General features: G+C 32.3%; 1 protein-coding gene and 1 pseudogene across 1 annotated transcript; both read right to left on the reverse strand.

Moving 5' to 3' along the window:
- Positions 1–222: 222 nt before the first annotated feature.
- LOC128131207 (5S ribosomal RNA) lies at positions 223–340 on the reverse strand (annotated as a pseudogene).
- A 10,738-nt stretch (positions 341–11,078) lies between these two features.
- Positions 11,079–12,595, reverse strand: LOC111915918 (inosine triphosphate pyrophosphatase). Its single transcript, XM_023911561.3, has 8 exons — positions 12,376–12,595; positions 12,219–12,283; positions 12,073–12,136; positions 11,941–11,950; positions 11,825–11,856; positions 11,633–11,745; positions 11,391–11,467; positions 11,079–11,295 (listed from the first exon to the last, which is right to left on the reverse strand). The coding sequence occupies exons 1-8, from the start codon at positions 12,515–12,517 to the stop codon at positions 11,190–11,192; spliced, it is 609 nt and encodes a 202-aa protein (XP_023767329.1). The 5' UTR covers positions 12,518–12,595; the 3' UTR covers positions 11,079–11,189.
- Positions 12,596–19,266: the final 6,671 nt, after the last annotated feature.

The following is a 19,266-nucleotide window of genomic DNA, read 5'->3' on the forward strand; positions in this document are numbered from 1 at the left end:
CCCTCACAGCTTTAAAACGCGTTGTGACATGGAAGGTATCCACACCCCTTTATAAGGAAATGTTTCGTTCTCCTTCCAAGCCGATGTGGGATAAAATCTAACCCACTTTCACCCCCCATTATAGGGTTCGACGTCCCCATCGAACACATCGACCCGTGCCCTGGCTCTGATACCATTTGTAACATCCCCCTCTGGCACGTATCACAATATTGTCCGCTTTGGGCCACTCGGCACGAGGACTTCCCAGGGGGTCACCCATCCTGGTACTACTCCCGCCCGAGCATGCTTAACTGCAGAGTTCTTATGGGATCTGTTGCCCTCACGGCTTTAAAACGCGTTGTTACAAGGAAGGTATCCACACCCCTTATAAGGAGTGCTTAGTTCTCCTTCCAAGCCGATGTGGGATCAGATCTAACCCACTTTCACCCCCCATTATAGGGTTCGACGTCCCCTATAATGGGGGGTGAAAGTGGGTTAGATCTGATCCCACATCGGCTTGGAAGGAGAACGAAACATTTCCTTATAAAGGGGTGTGGATACCTTCCATGTCACAACGCGTTTTAAAGCCGTGAGGGCAGCAGATCCCATAAGAACTCTGCAGTTAAGCGTGCTCGAGCGGGAGTAGTACCAGGATGGGTGACCCCCTGGGAAGTCCTCATGCCGAGTGGCCCAAAGCAGACAATATTGTGATACGTGCCAGAGGGGGATGTTACAGTTATTTTCATTAGTTTTTCTTTTGTTTCATGCATTCATTCTTAATTCCCTTTAGGTCCTTTTCATTTCCTTTGTTCTTTTCATCTTAGTTTTTTTTAGTCCCTTATTGTCTTCTGTAGAGTGATTCTTCATTTTGTTCTTTCTTGAGGACAAAAAAGGTCTAAGCTTGGGGAGGTTTGATAGGTGCATTTTATGCACCTATTTTGCATGTTTATTTTCCTCCTATCATAGCATTCTATTTCATAATTCTTGCATTTAGTTCATTATTTGGTCAAATGCATATTTTATTAAGAATGTCTGGTACTTCACTGTTTTTGATTTATTTTGTAAGCATTATGGAGCTTGGAGCATGGAGCATGGAGCATGGAGCTTTGAAGCATGAAGAGAAGACGGTCCGGTCATGCCATGGAAGAAAACATGAAGACATAACTTGAGTCCTTGTTGCATTATCATCATAGTAAATAACTACGCTTGAAACACGATTTGTGTCACACCGACACGGGTCGTGTTTGTCCTTTCTCATCTTATATTTGAGCAACATGACTCATGGTGAAGCTAGATTGAAGAAGGAGCCAACAGTGAAGACTTATTGGACTTTTAGCAAAAAGTTTGGGCCATACTAAAAACACATGGCCATGCCAAAAACACATGGGAAAAAGGCATGGCCACGCTAAAAACAGATGGTCTCATGGAATGCACATGAACAGTTAATTGTTGTGCTAAATTGGAGGAGATCGACATTTTTCATAGACAGACGGTTTTGGGGAGCTTTCTCTGGCGATTTTGGGATATTTTTGGGAATTCTTGAAAGCTACTAATCATTGCAAACACTTTTGATTTCCTTTTGTAAGCATTAAACATTTACAATTCTGACGTTCCAAAAATAAGACCCAAAAATTTCATTTTCCAGTTAAATAAAACATTAGCCCAAAAACTCATCATAAATCTCAAAAGGATCAAATGTATCAAAACATCACAAATTATCAGAGTTATCATGAAAATGCGGAACTATATTGTGTGTGCACTGCAATCATCCCGAGCTCTTCCCTTTTGCACCAAAAGTACCTGAAATATAAACCGAAAACTGTAAGCACGAAGTTGAGCGGGTTTCCCCCAAATACCACATACCACACATATCAAACATATAATGGGACCCGTCCACTAAGTATAGGGCCTCGCCTAAACTAGCATAACGGGCCCTGCCCACTGAGTATAACGCGCCTCACCCTAACTCTCACAACAGGCCCCGCCCAACCTACAAATATACAAGTATAACAAGTAATGGCATACAGATTACCCATTGGGCCCCGCCCACTAAGCATACATGCACATGCAAGAGTCACGCAGACATCTAGCACCCTAACATAATAAACCATAGGTCAGTATTGGTGTCTTCGACTCGCTAAACACAGTCAGAAAGACTCACTTCAGACTACTGAATCTCACAGATAAATCTATGGCTGTTGGCCTACTAAAATCCCCGCGCTATCAATCACAAAATAACATTCAATTAATAATTGGATCCCGACTCACACTAAGGGGGTGTTTGATATAGGGAAATAACTACAGGGAAAAGGAATTGATTCCTTTTCTCTTATTTGCTTAATACAAAAATTTAAGGAATTGAGAAATAAATCAATTCATTTTCCATCAAATTCATTCTCTATTTTTAAAAGAAAAAAGAGAGAAACAAAAGAAGAAGTCATGATCGAGAATCAAAAGAAAAAAAGCGGAGAAATCAAATTCCCCCCCCCCCCCATTTGAACCCCACTACCTGCAATTGATCAAGATTTTTCAATCAAACGTGGCTACTGGAGCCCTACACTCATTTTTTTCCTTATGCGTTCGATTCCGCCTTCCATGTTCAATTTTGCCTTCGAGTTTGGACAGGATGTTGGTCTAGTTCTTAGTCATGCCTTTTGTGTTCGTTTGTATAGCACGATTCTTCTATTGGTCGATCTTGGCAACCCACGATTCTCCGATTAAGGTAAAGTACAATCCATATCATCGATTTAATTGCTCCTGTTTAGTTGTAATTCATTTGTTTTTGTGAATTCTAGTTTGTTTTATGTGCTTATGGTTTGACTGATTTCTGTTGAAGAAGATGATAATTTTTTTGATTTTCTGCAAGTACCTATGTTGATGCTTTCTGAAAACAGGCCTTAATTGCTCTTGTTTAGTTGTAATTCATTTGTTTTTGTGAATTTTGTTTTATGTGCTCATGGTTTGACAGATTTCTTTTTAAGAAGATGATAATTTTTTTTATTTTCAGCAAGTACCTATGTTGTTGTTTTCTGAAAGTAGTCCTTCAGAAAATAGCTAAAAGTAAACGACATGGAAACAAAGAATTAAAAAATGGGAAAAAGAAAGAAATAAAGCAACTAAAGAAAAGTATGTATTTTCACCATTTAAAATCCAATACTACACAACTAAAGTATGTATATATTTTCACCATTTTTTGATTATGTATTAATTCTGTCTTTTACAATATTAGAAACAACTAAAAATACAACCGAAAAAGACGATGCTTTAGAAAGCATCATGAACAAAGATCAAGCCATTGTAGAAAATGTAACTGAAGTGATGAAGACAAGTATCCAACAAAATAAGAAAGTATAAAGAAAACAGAAAAGAAGAGAAATGAGAAAATAGAATTGACAAATCTGCTTACCAGAGACAACAATGGAGGTTGACCAGAGTGAAGCTATAAAGTAATAAAGGATAACATTTTGCTTTTTTATTACTACCTGTACTTCTATTTTTTTTTTATTAATGCTTGAAAAATCTATCCATTTATAGCCATGCACTTTTAAAATTTTCTTATTATGTTAATTTGCTTTTGATTTATAAAATACAACATTGTAATAGGTAATATTAAAATGAAAAATATAAACATAAAAGATGAATATTTTGACAAATTAAGATATATATCATAATTCATTTTTATTTATATATATGAAAAAAACCTGTTGTTTGAAAAAGAATGAACAGGGTAAAAGAAACTCATTTCCATTTCGCTACTTAGCACAGCCAAATAAGAGAAATGATTCTTAAAAACATTTCACTAGTGGATTCTCACTTATACCAAACAGTGGAATCAATTCTCATTCTCCAACTTAATTCTTTTTCTTTGCATTTCCATTCTCTTTTGCAATTCTATTTCTCTGTACCAAAAGCACCCTAAGAGTCCAAACTAGGATAAATGACCTTTTTAACCTTTACCTAACTTGGCCCAAGGCCAAGGCCCAAACCAACTGTCCAAAAGGCCCAAATTCCAAAATAATCACCCAAAACCCAAATATGGCCCAATTTAGAGTCCAAATTGGGCCCAAATCCCTTCATGGGCCTTCAACCAAAAGAGTCCAATAAAATAGCATCAGCCCAAAAATAGAATTCTTATGGCCCAACAAAGCCCTCGACTCCTAAGGTCCAACATAGGCCCAATACCAAAAAGCCCAAAAATTTAAAGCCCACTGCTGAGTACGCAGGGCGTACTCGCTCTGGGCCTTGTACGCTCAGCGTACCAACTTGTACGCCCAACGTACTCCCCAGTTGGCCAACTTCCCTCATTAAGCTCTTATTCGTTTAAGACTTCAACCCAACTCACAGATCTGAATTAGGTAGGAGACTTTATGATGAGGAACACAAGGACAATGGTTTTGTTGGTGCAGTTATGCTGGTATGGCATCATCCTAGTACCAAAGTCGTCACTTCGGTGGAGGAAGGGAACCCAAAACCCTATGATGGTAGTAGTTGTGGACGTGGAGGCTGAGTGTAGCCCGTGATCGTGGTTGTTAACCAATGACAAAAATATTGTGGATGGAAGTTCGAGTTTAATGCAAGATGATCTTGATGAAAGTTAGGATTGATACTTAGAGTGGATTTAATTTTAAAAAGGTTTTTTGTAAATTCCTCATGAATGCCATGTCAACGCCATGTGGACATAGGTGATAAAAAATTGATTACTTTTTTTCTGAACACTCATCAAGACATTAGCATTAAAAACAGAAAATAAGGACCTAAGCAAGGTGCTTATGTTGCATAACATGTAGGTTGGTAACCATGTTGAACTTGATATAACATGTATCAATGACTAAATGGTGATAAAATTGGAAGTTTAAAGACTTTATTAACGAGATGGAACTTTAGTGGCTAAGTGGTAACAATTTTGAAACTTTAGTGGAAAATAAAGTCAAAAATCCTAATCTTTCAACCCGGCCTGACACAACACATTTACAAGGTTTGAACTCTAACACGGAAACCTAACATGAAAATAAACAGGTTGATACGAGACGACGCGATAATTAAACGGGGTGGAGTATGGTCAAGCTCTCTTAATCAATTTAATGTTTCGACTCAACCTAAGATGACACGACATGACATATTTACTAAGTCTACTTATTAGCCAAAGGCTCATTGGAGTGGATTCAACATCAAATTTGGCATTCTCGGCGAACACCGGGCCTGGGCCTCAGCATGTCGAGCTTGGCTCGGCAACCACGGTAATGTTTTACCAATGAGAGAGAAAATGTTTTTTTATCCATTAACTCAAAGTCATTTTTTTTTTCAAAAAACAATCAATTTCAAAAATATAATTGTTTTTTTTTCTTCAAAATTTTAAATTTTAAACCCTCAATCTTCAACTATAAATACCAGCATCCTTGTCCATTCTTCATCACATTCAAATATTCTTAATTCAATTCTCATAACTTTCTTATTTTTCATCTTCTTCAAGACCTCACCGCTAATAGCTCGTGTGGTTCATTTTTGGTCTCCTGAAGAAGAGATGTTGTTGGCTCGTTCATGGGTTGATGTTACAAAAGACCCAATCCGCATTAACCTCCATCCGACAACCTTTCGGAGGAAGTCACCGAAAAATACAACCACAAAGCCCTTGTCCCTCAAGGTAAAGAAGAAATCTACTCCAAATGGAGGCACGCACACACCTACAACTCACTTTAACAGTGTGTTTCGTAGGGTGATGCATGAAGCTGAAAATGGTGAAAATGAAAATACTTTACTAGAGAATGTTCTTGAGGTTTACTGTGTTCAAACTAACAAAGATTTCCGATTTGTTGAGTTTTGGCAAATTGTAAGACAATCCCCAAAATTTGATCAAATTTAAACTCGTTGTCTTTTAATTTTAGTTTTTTTTTCTTGTGTGTTATGTTTTTTAAGTTTAGATGTGTATTAGTTTAATTTCAAGTGTGTTATGTTTTTGAAGTTTAAGTGTGTATTGTTTTAATTTCAGATGTGTTTGTTTTTTTAAGTGTAAGTGTGTGATTTTTTTTGAAGTTAATAAAATTTTAGTTTTTTTAAAAAATAGTACGTTCGAAATGTTAATTTTTTAAAATTATTTAATTTAAAAAGAACAATACTGGTAAATGTGGCAACACGTGTCATTTAATGGAATTTTTTTGAAAGAGTGACAAATCTGACGTGTTGCCTACGTAAACCGTGACAAATATGACATCATTCCTTCCAACCTAAAAGGTGTGATAGTTTTTTGCCAATGGTAAAAGGATGTCATATAAGCATCACAAAAGTTTTTACAAATTTTGTCACACTTTGTGTATGAATGGAGTGTGGTGGTTTTTTTTACTAATGATATATATAGCAGTATTTATGTTAAAAAGAAAAAAGAAAAAAAAATTTGCAATGACCAAGCAAGAAATAAGAAAATGTTTACAATTGAGATTTGTTATCGGTAGAAGTTCACCTATAAGATTTAGGGTTATTGTCACTGTAGTCAAACAATATTTAGTATATTGGTTTAAATGGTCATCATGATTTTTTTTGTCTTTCAAGGGTACGAACTTGTATTTTTATGTTTTAAAAGGTCATTATGTAAAATTTGAAGGGGTCACCCGGTGACCCCTATCCTGATCATCATCTTGCATATGCCACCTAATCATCAGTTACCAATTGAGCTTTTCCTTAAAGGGCTTACGTATAGTAACAATGGAGCTTCTTCTTCATCATTAACGCCATGTAATTCTCTTACATTGTAATTCCAAAACCAGAATCCGGGGAAGTGTAGGTGATATTTTCTAATGTGGCGGTGGGTGTAAACAAAGAGAAGGGTGTGGTGGTGGTGACTGGATTTTCCGGTGTGATGGTGGCAGGAAAGATGATGAGTATCTTTGGTTTGGCAAGCACCAAGTAGTGGACATCACATGGGACATTGAACCAACGACACACCACGATAAACATACACTTTCACACACACACATACACACATTGTTAAATCTGAATCAATTGAAATCGTTATGTAGAAGACGATGAACAGTACTCGCCTCGATCAGATATGATTAGATCTACTTGACTTTGATTTCCATATTTTTTTTTGATTTGTAGGGGAAGACGTTGAACACTGTTAGTTTCAACCTTCAATAGCCTTTGGTCACTTAAGTGCAGGTGCAGGAAAAACATAGAAAGAAAACTATGCAGAAAAAACAGAGCATAAAGGAAACAGGGGAAGAAAAAAAGAACTGGAAGAAAATAGACATGGGAAAAATCTAACTGCAAACTCATACTCAATCTCCTTTTACAATGACAACACTGCCCTCTCCCCACCAAAATTCCACCACCAAAAATTTAGAAATGCCATACCACTTGTAGTCACATTGTTGCAATTAGATAGCTGAAGTTGATAAAGATCAACTTAAAAGTTAGAGCTTTTAGACAGATACATACAAGCAAACATTGCTATATGGCATGTTCATTTTGAGTTAAGCACTCCCAAACAACGATTTCATCTCTTTCACTTTGCGTTTTGGACAACGAAAACAAAAACTACAAATTTTATCTGGGTAGAGGCTGCATGGATGGATGGATGATGGGTATTTTGGGGGTTTATGGAAATTGTGGATTGTAAGAACATTCATGAACTCTGTATCAAACGCTCTCATCTCCTCCACGGCGGTGATATTATTTCCGGCATTGTCGTAATACACGTATTTGTTTCTAAGACCTTAGCCATGATCTCACCGGTAGGGAAATACAATTCGATCTGACTGGAGAACCCTCCATCAACGATCATTTGCTTAATCGCCTCCGATTACAGCATCGCCTCTGATTGTAGCGTGGTCTTTTGGGATGGTGGCAATAGCGCGGGAGGAAACTGTAAACACAGAAATTGAGATCAAAATAAAAAGCATAACTTCTAGATGATGGAAACTATGAGACATGTTTTAATCGGGAAGTGGTGAGAATGATAAAGGAGAAAATCGATGGATAGAGTAAGAACGGGTGAACTTATGTGTTCGGTTTTGAATTCTCATCGAAACTTTGACTAACGAGTATTCAAAGTCAAAGTAATGTAATGATGACAAGGCAGCTTAGTTGACTCACCAGCTTAGTTGGCAGATGGCAAGGCATGGTTACCTCTTAAAATGGGTAAAGACATCTTTTAAAACGGTAAAACACAAGCTCGTATCTTTAAAAGGCAAAAAAAGTCACAAATGACCTTATAAACAAATATACTAAACTTTGTTGGGCTACAATGACAATAACTCTAAGATTTATCATTGGCAAAAAAAAGGTTTGGATGTGGTGTTCACCATCGGTAAAAGTGCCGTATAGGTTTTATCATTGGTAAAAGCCTCCCACACCGTATAGTCTTAATCTACTTGCAATCAAAATATGGAACATTGACAAAATAAATAATATTAATGATATTCTGGATTTTAGGTCATTAGGCTAGAGGGTGTCTAGCGGTGACAATATTTGTCACCTAGACTGATAGTAATATATTTGTATTTTTTACTTTAAAAAAAAAATAAGAGGTGGTGTTGAGAGAGAGACCATTTTTTTTCATCCGTAGAAATTTACGGGCAGTAATATACTGTCAGTAAAAATATCATTGGGGGAGTGGTGTTCAACCACAGTAAAATCAGCATATTGGCGGTAAAAAATACATGGCACCCTACGACCTTAGTTGGTGATTAGAATTTGGAACATCATATGTAGGTTTTTCATATTATTTCATAACTCATCTTTTAGAAATATCATAAAATAACTACTTTTTTTCATTAAAAATCCAATGGACTTTGCGACGTTACTTTTTCAATGCTCCACTCTCCAATCTTATCTCTTACCAAAATATTTTTTGCATTTTTCTAAATTTAGTTTGCGATGCGAAAACTCACGAATTTTGCGTGTTGGTTTTCAATGGCTTTTCAGATTTCCTTTTCTTTCTTTTTTGTGAAAAATAATATCTTGGATCGCTTATCTAAGATACGCATTTCTTGCAAATATAACTTTCAGTCAAAGTGATTAAGATGTTTGACTCGTTAGGTTCTATGTTTAATATGTCTAAGGCCCCGTTTGATATGCGTCTGACCGAGTCAAGTCAGACGTTTTTTGCTGACTCGGTCAGCAAAATGTGTTTGATAATCCAATTCTGGCCATCTGACTCGGTAAGAAATGTCTGACTGAGAAAGGAGTTGGCAGGAGGCTGACTGAGAAAGAAAGCAAGAGTTTACAATAATACCCTTGGCCTTGGATAAAAACAAGTGTAATTGGAGGTTACGAGAATTGAACTTGGGTCTCCTCTATACATAGAATGATGTTTACCAGCAAGCTAAAGGGTTTTTTTGTGTTTTAATCTCTAAAATAGTATATTTAATGTCTATTATGCTGGAAGTTTTTTGTATACATTATTATTATTATTATTATTATTATTATTATTATTATTATTGCTTTTATTATTATTATTTTTTATTATTACTTTTATTATTATTATTATTATTATTATTATTATTATTGCTTTTATTATTATTATTATTATTATTATTACTTTTATTATTATTATTATTATTATTATTATTATTATTATTATTATAAAGAGCATGAGGGTAAAATGGTCATTTTGTATCAGTCAGCACATTCACTCAGATGTATAATCAAACAGCATAGTTTCTTACTCAGTCAGAACTTATTACTCAGACAGACCTTTCTCAATCAGCACTTTCTTAGTCAGCAACTATCAAACGACCCCTAAATCTTTTTTCTGCAGATTTTCGTTAGAAATAGTAACTTTTAGCCAAAGTGATTATGATGTTTGAGTGTTTGACTCTCGTTAGGTTCTATGTTTATATGTCTACAAACCTTTTTTCTACAGATTTTTTGTTGCTCTAAATATAAAAGAAAAACAGAGCGTCATGGGGAATCGAACCCATGCCGTCCAACATAAGAATGATACCTATTTAACATTTGTGTTGCATTTAGTTTAACTTAAATTTTAAAGACATTTTACAGAAATGTCTATCTTAAAACTATTTTCGCATTTCATTATATTCTGTAAAACTACATTTTAATCATTTTCACGGAAAGAATATCGGATTCCAGTGCAAGATAATAAAATTCACAAGGTATGATGTTAGACAAAAGCAAGTTTGCAGAATTGGAATATTTTTACTTTATTTCTAAGCTACAAATTTCATCAAACTTCAGCTATGCTACAATCCCTTTGGTTCACAAATTCAATATTTAAATGGTTGTTTTCAGATTTCTTTGATTATGTGATGATAAAACGAACCCTAATATTATCACTTTAATGAATAACTCATCTTGCATCGCATAATCTAAACTTTCTAAACTAAATTTTCTAAATTTTTTTCAATATAGTCCTTATAGACTTTTTATTTATTTATATACATTTTAATTAAATAAGTTAGAAACTATTTTAATATACTAATAAATGATATTTAGTATATTACATATCTACATAACTAGGGATTACACTTGGTGCAATGCATCGGAGACCGTATGTATGCACGACAACAAAAAATTATTTACAAAACTGTTAAATTTAATCACATAAAAGTGTTTATCCATGGTTTGTTAGAAAAAAAATATATAAATGCACTTGTTAAAATTTGTCTAATGTTTTTAAAAAAGGGGTTTATCATCAAAAAATGTTAAAAATTATGTAAAAAATTGCAAAAGAATATGTAAAAAATCACATTATTTTGTGAAAGGGTAAACCTAATTTTGAAAAGACATACAAAAACAAATTTGTAACAAAAATTGGAGCAACATTGTAAGAAAAAGTTAGGGAAAGAGGATTTTATTGTGAAAAAAAAAAATGGAAAAAGAACATGTAAAGGAAAATTTTAAAGAAATATACTTGTAAAAATAATTGATTTTATAAAAACATATTAAAACAAAGTTTTGAAAAACTTGGCAACTTTGTCAAAAAGCTTTGGAACAAAATTTTAAAACCTTAGTCAAAATTGTCAAAAAAAAATTGGGTGGTACTTGGGTCAAGATCCGGGGCAACCCCGGGTTTGTAACCCATTTTATTTAGTTTGTTATATTTACAATTTTACACCAATATATCCTACATCAATCATCAAAAGTGGCAAAAGATTTCAGTCATATAGAGTTATTAACCCAAAAATACAAAGTAGAAACCACACCCACATAATACATTGTTTAAAACTACAAAAATAATGTATTAGAATGTGAAATTATTCAAAAACATACCCAGCCTCTGCAAAGTGGGATTTCACCAATGCAAGAGCTCTTGAACGATGAGAAATCTTGTTCTTTTCTTCCTTAGGCATTTCAGCATAACTATAACAACAACAAAAAAACATCAAATAAATCTGCTACTTTTTTGTCATTATCAATCAAGAATTATGCATATGATCATATAGAAATTGGATTACGTTTGATCATAGCCATCAGGTTGGAAAACTGGATCCCATCCAAAGTCATTTGGTCCTCTTGCAGGAACAATCTTCCCCTGAGAAATTGTACATTTTTGAGTTAAATTCTTTGTAATACAAATTAAGCAAACAAGAAGAATGATATATATATATATATATATATATATATATATATATATATATATATATATATATATATATATATATATATATATATATATATATATATATATAAAGCATACCATGGTCTTTCCCACAAATGTAATGGGTTCAAAATCTGGCCCTATAGCAAGAGAAAATATACACAGAGCATACGCTGATTTATCATCATATGCCATCAACATGTTGTTTAGACCTACAAAAGTGATTCTTCAAGTGCTTAACAAACATGATAAGATCAAGGTCACATTTTGAATAGGAATTGATTTAAGTACCTTCATGTCCAAGCTTTTGAAGAAACCACTTGCTGTAAATCCATTGATGTAAGAGAAAGTTAATTGTTTTTATCAGTTTAGGCAATGAACAAGGAAGTGCAGCAAAGGAGACTTACATGTAAGGTCCTGCAAACAAAACAATGGTTGAAGATATGAAATCAAACAGTAGAATCAATCAACAGATAATTCCATAATGACTTCAAATTAACTGTAATTCTCATCTCGATCCAGAATCTTATTATACTAACCAGGGAGGCCTTTAAGAGCATTGAAACACAGGCAAGTGTCTTCAACTAGCACCGGTCCTTTCACCTACTCACATACACACATTCCGAATCAGCAAACTGCAACTCTCGAAGAATATCAATGGAGATTACAAATTACGAGTGTGTACCTGGTTAGCGGCCAAACGAGCTTTCTCTTTCGCGATATCCTCAGGATCGCCTTGCAGTTCCGGCACTGTTAATTAGCAAAACGATCAATCAAACTGCCCGATAATTCAATAGCGCTTCGGAGATTATTAGGGAGGAGTAATTGAATAATATACATACAGTCGAGCTTAAGCGACTGAAACGGAATGGATTGCCCTAAAATTACTTTAACTTCCTCAAGCTTCTTCGCGTTTCCTGTCACAAACGTTACTGGAGGTAGCTTTACCAAACCAGTCCCCGCCGCTAACCGCGCCGCCGCCATTTTCCTGCTCTTTTACTCCGCCACTATCCTCTCGCCGTTCAATTGCCGGTTTTTCCCCCTACTACTCTAATTTGCCTAATAGCTTTTTCCAGATTTCCGAATTCCGATTGTGTATTGGATCAAGCCCATATAGAATTAATGGGCCACCATGTCCAGTTTTTAATGACCTATTATTCCATAGATAGTTTTGCAAAATGCATTAATAAACTAGTTTATGTCAAATTGTATGCGTTGATGCATTTGCTCTAATATCTTTTTGACTTAATGATAATCAAATCAAAACCCAAATAATAGTTTTTATAACAATATCTGTGTGTTTTATGAGATAATATCTTAAATAGGTCGGTCAAATAGAAGAGAGAATTACCATTCAATCCTATTTGAAAGAATAATTAAGAAGATTGTCAAAATATGTTGTGTTAGCAACTTAGCATTGATGTAGAATATGTTCCATCGGCCGAAAGTGTTGTATCTGTCTTGAAAAGGGTTGCATGTATGCATATTATGGAAATAAATATAGAAAGTAAAATTTACCAAATATTTATGAAAAAGAGACACCTCATATATACATTTTATATTTAAAGTCAATATATGATTAATTATTTATAATTAGATTTTTCAGAAAACAATGTAATTTAAATCAATAAAAATAATTGAATAACTGAGCATGATTTTTATATGGTAAACTAGATGTAACACTCATATATTATATATATATATATATATATATATATATATATATATATATATATATATATATATATATATATATATATATATATATATGAAATTCATTTGAGAAGTTGAATTTGTATGAAAAATTAGAAAAATATTGAATTATTAAAAAAATTATTTTTTTCTCTTTTACATTTAAACAAATAATTTAGATAAATAAAAAAGAAAACTAAAAAGGCTTTAATTTAGAAATTTTGAAATTAAAAGGAAAATCAATTAATGAAATAATATGTATTTATTATTACATTTATTGTAATTATTAAATTTAAATATTATATGTAATTTAAAAATAAATAGAAAAAACCACAAAATTTCATGTGGAAAAATTTAATTGAAAATAACCACAAATGACATGTAGTCAAATCAATGAGATTGTGACATATAACAAAAAGATTTTCATTTATTGTAGTAGACATGATGTTTTTTTAGTCATCCTTTTAGAAAATCGTCAATCGTTTTGAAACTTGAAAATCATTGTGGAAGTATAGAAGTACATATATTTGTTCTAGCCTTTGAAATTTCACAAAAACATAAAAATAAAGACACATTGGGTATAGATTGTTGAAGAAGTTTGAAAAAGTTAATTAGGCTGTTAATGAGCCTATTTCGGAGGCCGCCAACTGGCCTGATCAAATTCCATTATCTTTTTTAGTAAACGTTGGTAGCTTATGTATATATGTAGGATGCTGCTATTAAGACACCCCATAGACACATTTATCAAAATTCAATTTATAGATAACTATTTATAATCATCTTTTTCAAAAAACAATACAATTTCAACCAATAAAAATATTTTTAAAAACTATATAAGGTATCTAAATGATAAAATAGGATGTCTTTTTAGCCAACATCATATATGTAATCGTCTTCGGTTTTTCAAATTCCCATTGACAATTTTGCACATATTTGCTTGCTAATAATCAAGATCAATCTGGTTCTTATACATATAAAAGCTTTAAAAATTCCTTCACTTACATACTTGAAAATTATAATATCTAGTTGGATGTTAGCTTCAAGATAACCGTTGCAAGTGCAAAAGAGTGAACTTGATCCCATTACACTAGGCCTGGCAATCGTGTCGTGTTCGGGTTGGCGTGTCGCGGGTTGGCGGGTTAAAATATGTCAACCCAAACACGACCCATTTAAATATACAGGTCACGGGTTGGCGGGTTTGAAGCATAAACCCATATATGACCCGCCAACCCATTTATTTATACGGATTCACAGGTTGGCGGGTTCATGGGTCAAATTTGGGTTCGTGGGTCCGAATTTTAGACATTTAAGTCTTAAACATCCAAATGAAAAGTAAAAACATTCATAGAAACATGTTACAAACTTAGCCTTATAGGTTACGACTTACGACCTTAGACCATCCATCACGAGTCAAAATGTCAAAACAGTCAAATGGTCTATGAATCAATGATATATATTATATAATACTTATTAAATATTAATACTTGATACATAAATACATTTAAAAATAAAATAATTTTTTTTATTAAGAATATAAACGGGTTGGCGGGTCAACCCGTTTATTTTTTGAGAAACTCATATATGACCCGTTTAATAAACGGGTTGGCGGGTTGGCGGGTTAGCGGGTTGGCGGGTTGAAAAACTCAACCCAAACCCATTTATTTCGTGTCGTGTCGCGGGTCGTGTCGCGTGTCGTGTCGAGAATTGCCAGCCCTACATTACACTATAATGTATTTTTATAAGGTTTGAAACCTACTATTAAAGGCTCCTCGTTTCTTTAATGGCTCTTAGTCGTTGCCCGGTGGATAAATCTTATGTCGAAGTAGAGTAAGTTCTTGACGTAAAGCCCAACCACTACATATCATTATGTATGGTTTGTAATTTTATTCCATACGAAATACTTTATACTTTTTGTTTGATTGTTATGACTATGTGAATCTTACAAACTGGGTTGTTTAACTTGGTTGTTGAAGTAACTTTTGTACAAAAGTTATTGAAAGTTTTAAAAGCACCTCCCCCATGATGCCCCTCACGATGCACTTTAAACATGACTTACCATCATTAACTCTGTCATGTATACTAATTGCATAATTCATTTATTTTGCGAACATACGATTATAAATGTAATACTTTTCTCCAAAAAAAAAAGTTGACAACTTTCTTATCTTATTCTCTCATATGTTTCATTCAATCAGTATGTTATATATCTCGGTACACATTTGTGCCTTCATTTACATCTCCAATCCGACATTCACGATATGCTTTCGAGTTTGTAACTTGTCCATTTTTCATGTTTTCATTTCGATAGTACTATTCAATGCGAGAGTGGACAAATTATACACAACCTATTGGCTTCAACTTTTATTAGGGGTGAGCATGGTGCGGTTTTCAAATCAAACTAAACCGCAAACCGCATGGTGCGGTTTTTGCATTCTTAAAACCGTTGGGTGCGATTTTGCAATGGTTCGGTTTTTCGGTTTTTAAATGCGGTTTCGGTTTGTATCGGTGCGGTTTCGGTTTTTAAACCGTGTTAAGAATTTGGTGCAGTTTTTTTTATGTTTTTTGGTGCGGTATTTTAAAACTGTAAGCACTGAAAACCATGTGCATATAAGCTTGTATTGTGCTGTTTTTTTTAATACATTTATTTTCAGCTCAAAACAAAATTACATAATCAAAAATTGTAAGTCGCTTAAAATACAACTTGTGACTACTCTCACAAACTAATTAATGATTGAAGGTTGGTTGATTTTGACTTAATTTGTTACAAGCTTATTACATGTAATTGATTAGTACGTTTGGCTAACAATAGAACATTTCTTTTGCACCCCATATAGTCTTATACAAACACAAAATAAACATATAATAAATATATTATCGTTTATAACTATTTTAAATAGCATGTATATAATCTACATTGATTGATTTATTACTATACACGCTTGTTGTGCGGTTCGGTTTTGGTGGATCGGTTTTTAGGATAGAAACCGCACCGCACCGTTGACCTTCGGTTTTTGCAAAAATTAAATCCGCACCATTGGTTTTTGCATCGGTTTCGGTTTTTCGGTTGCGGTTTTGTCAGTTTTTCTTTAGTCGGTTCGGTTTTTACTCATCCCTAACTTTTATAATTCAAGTAATTCATAAGTAATAGCATGATTTTCTTGATATAGTTTATTTAATCGTAGAGGTTGATGCATTATATTTTAAGCTGAAAATCAATTTATAATTTCAATACCATGAGATACATATAGTACCTCAAGTATAACAAGTGAAGAGGCATTAGACTTGATGGATATTTTTTTGTCAAACCAGATAAGGTTTTTAGACTTAATTTCATGCAGAAATAATGGAAAATTAAAATATTATTCGATCGGTCTACGGTATCATGTGTTCGAAAGTATGTCTCTTCCCAAGCGGTGAGGGTTCAAGTCCTATAATGGACAAAATGTTTAGATTTAAGAGTGTGATTAGATGAATGTGTGAGTTAATCGTTCTAAAAATACAATCCATTTTCATTGAACTTACTTTCATCATATCATACATACTTATAAAGCTAACATTTTTTCTTGAATCTCATGCATTTGAAACCCCCATTCTTTTTTCCTTTCACGACATTCATTTGAAACTCCCATGACTTTTCAATTTCTTTATAATAATAATTATAATTTGGTAATTAAGTTAAATAAATATCAAATCTAAAGTGTATTCATATATAAACTAAATTTCAATATTAAAACAATATCTTTAATTCTACTTATAAAATTATGTTTTTTAACTTTTAATATATTATACTTAATTTATTAGTTTTAATATATTGTTATATGTAAACCATTATCATTTTAAAGGTATAATTTTTGAACAATTTGTATAAAATACTTAAATTATTAATTAAAATATAACATTATAGGCTCAACTTAAATATAAATTTTATTTAACTTAAACAACCAAAAAATTATTTTACAAATAGTTAAAAGTGATAAATTGTAGTGTCTTTCTAATAATGATTGTAAGTTGGTTAATAAGGTTAAATAAATATCAAACCTAAAGTGTAATCATAAATAGACTAAATTTCATTTTTAAAATAATATATTTACTTCTATTAATAAAGTTATGTTTTTAAATTTTAACATATTATAATTAATTTATTAGATTTACAATGTTGTTGCATGTAAACCATTATCAGTTTAAAGCTACAATTTTTTAACAGTTTGGACAAAATACTTAAATTGTTAATTTAAATATAACATTACAATGTCAACTTAAATATAAATTTCAGCTCCACTAAAAAAACCAAATAATATTTAGTAAATAGTTAAAAGTGATAAATTATAGTGATAAATGCAAAAACTAAATTGTAATATCAGTTTAACTAAAATATTTCCTAAATATATTTATATAATCGTTAAAAAATTTCAAATAAGTAGCTTTAAATAACTTATAATAAAAATAGTTAAAAATAAATCTATATAAATGATTATATTGTTACCTTTAAAATCAAAAAATAATGTTTGATGTTTTAAATAATTATAATGATAGAAATTAAAACATTAAGCAAATAAATTTTATAAAATTAGTTAAAAATAACAACTATAAATAATATTAAACCATATATAATACTTAATTTTATTGATGTGTAACTCGCGAGTAGAAATCATTCAAACGATTGAGATCATGACGTTATAATAGATTTATATGTTATCATATAATTCAAAATAATCAATATATTATATCAAATTAATATACGAATTATTATATCAAATTTAATAACAACGTTAGTGTTATATTTTAAAAAATATATATTCGTAAAGACTTCAACTATATAGGTGTTTCTGCGCATTACAATGTCAACTCAAATATAAATTTCAGTTCCATTTAAAAAAACTAAAGAATATTTTGTAAATAATTAAAAGTGATAAATTGTAGTGATAAAAGCAAAAACTAAATTGTAATTTCAATTTAAATAAAATATTTCTTAAATATATTTTTATAATCATTGAAAGTTTCCAAATAAATAGCTTAAAATAACTTACAATAACAATAGTTAAAAACAACTCTATATAAATGATTATATTGTTAGCTTTAAAATAAAAAAACAATGTTTGATGTTTTAAATAATTATAATGATAGAAATTCAAACATTAAGCAAATAAATTTTAAAAAATTAATTAACAATAAAAACAACTATAAATAACATCAAATCATATATTATATTTAATTTTATTCATGTGTAACTCGCGGGTAGAAGTCATTCAAACGATTGAGATTATGAAGTTATAATAAATGTATATATTATCATATAATTCAAAATAATCAATATATTATATCAATTTAGTATATACAAATTATTATATCAAATTTAACAACAACGTTATTGTGATATTTAAAAAATCATATATTTATAAAGACTTCAACTATATAGGTGTTTCTGCGCAACGCGCGGGCATTCGCCTAGTAACATATAATAATGGCACGTGATAGGAAGACGATATTTGAGATGAAGATAATCATTAGTGGCTTTTAGATTCATATTTTAGTTAATGTGGTTATACATATATCGAATATGTTTTTAGGGTCAACATGTCATTTTATGTAATTAGAAGTAACATGTGAGCTAAGGAGCTTCATAATTTGTACTCTAATATATGTACGGGTTTGTACGGAGTGCACGCATGTATAAGATTGTATTAGAAACTAGTTTGACGACAAGTTGGGGGTCTGGGGTTTCCAAAAGGGCAGCGCCCCTTTGGTGAGGTCTAGGGGCAGAGCCCTTAGCGAGGTCCAAGGGGCAGAACCCCTGCCTGGTAAAATCGAATTCTTGAGGGTGATTGTGGTAAAACTAACGAAATTCGTTAGTTTTGGAAACCCTAAATCCTCATTAAATTCTGGATTTCCCTGACTTGTTTCCAAAGCAACCCATGACGGCCAACCCTAAGAGGCAAACCCTAATCTCGTTTATTATGTAAACGACTCTTCTCTTTGAGAAGAAACACATGGTCATCAGCTCACTTTTCTTCAAACGAACATATAATTCTTCTAGCAATTTG

The sequence above is a fragment of the Lactuca sativa genome, chromosome 1 (genome assembly GCF_002870075.4).
Source record: "Lactuca sativa cultivar Salinas chromosome 1, Lsat_Salinas_v11, whole genome shotgun sequence".
In the NCBI taxonomy this organism is placed as follows: domain Eukaryota; kingdom Viridiplantae; phylum Streptophyta; class Magnoliopsida; order Asterales; family Asteraceae; genus Lactuca; species Lactuca sativa.

Bases quoted from the DNA above. Each gene is read 5' to 3' on its own strand.
- LOC111915918 (XM_023911561.3), bottom strand. From the start codon at position 12,517: ATGGCGGCGGCGCGGTTAGCGGCGGGGACTGGTTTGGTAAAGCTACCT. The intron at 11,746-11,824 runs GTACTTAAATCA...TCACTTTTGTAG, and splicing joins TCAAAAGCTTGGACATGAAG to GTCTAAACAACATGTTGATG. The intron at 11,296-11,390 runs GTAATCCAATTT...TTGTTGTTATAG, and splicing joins CCTGATGGCTATGATCAAAC to TTATGCTGAAATGCCTAAGG.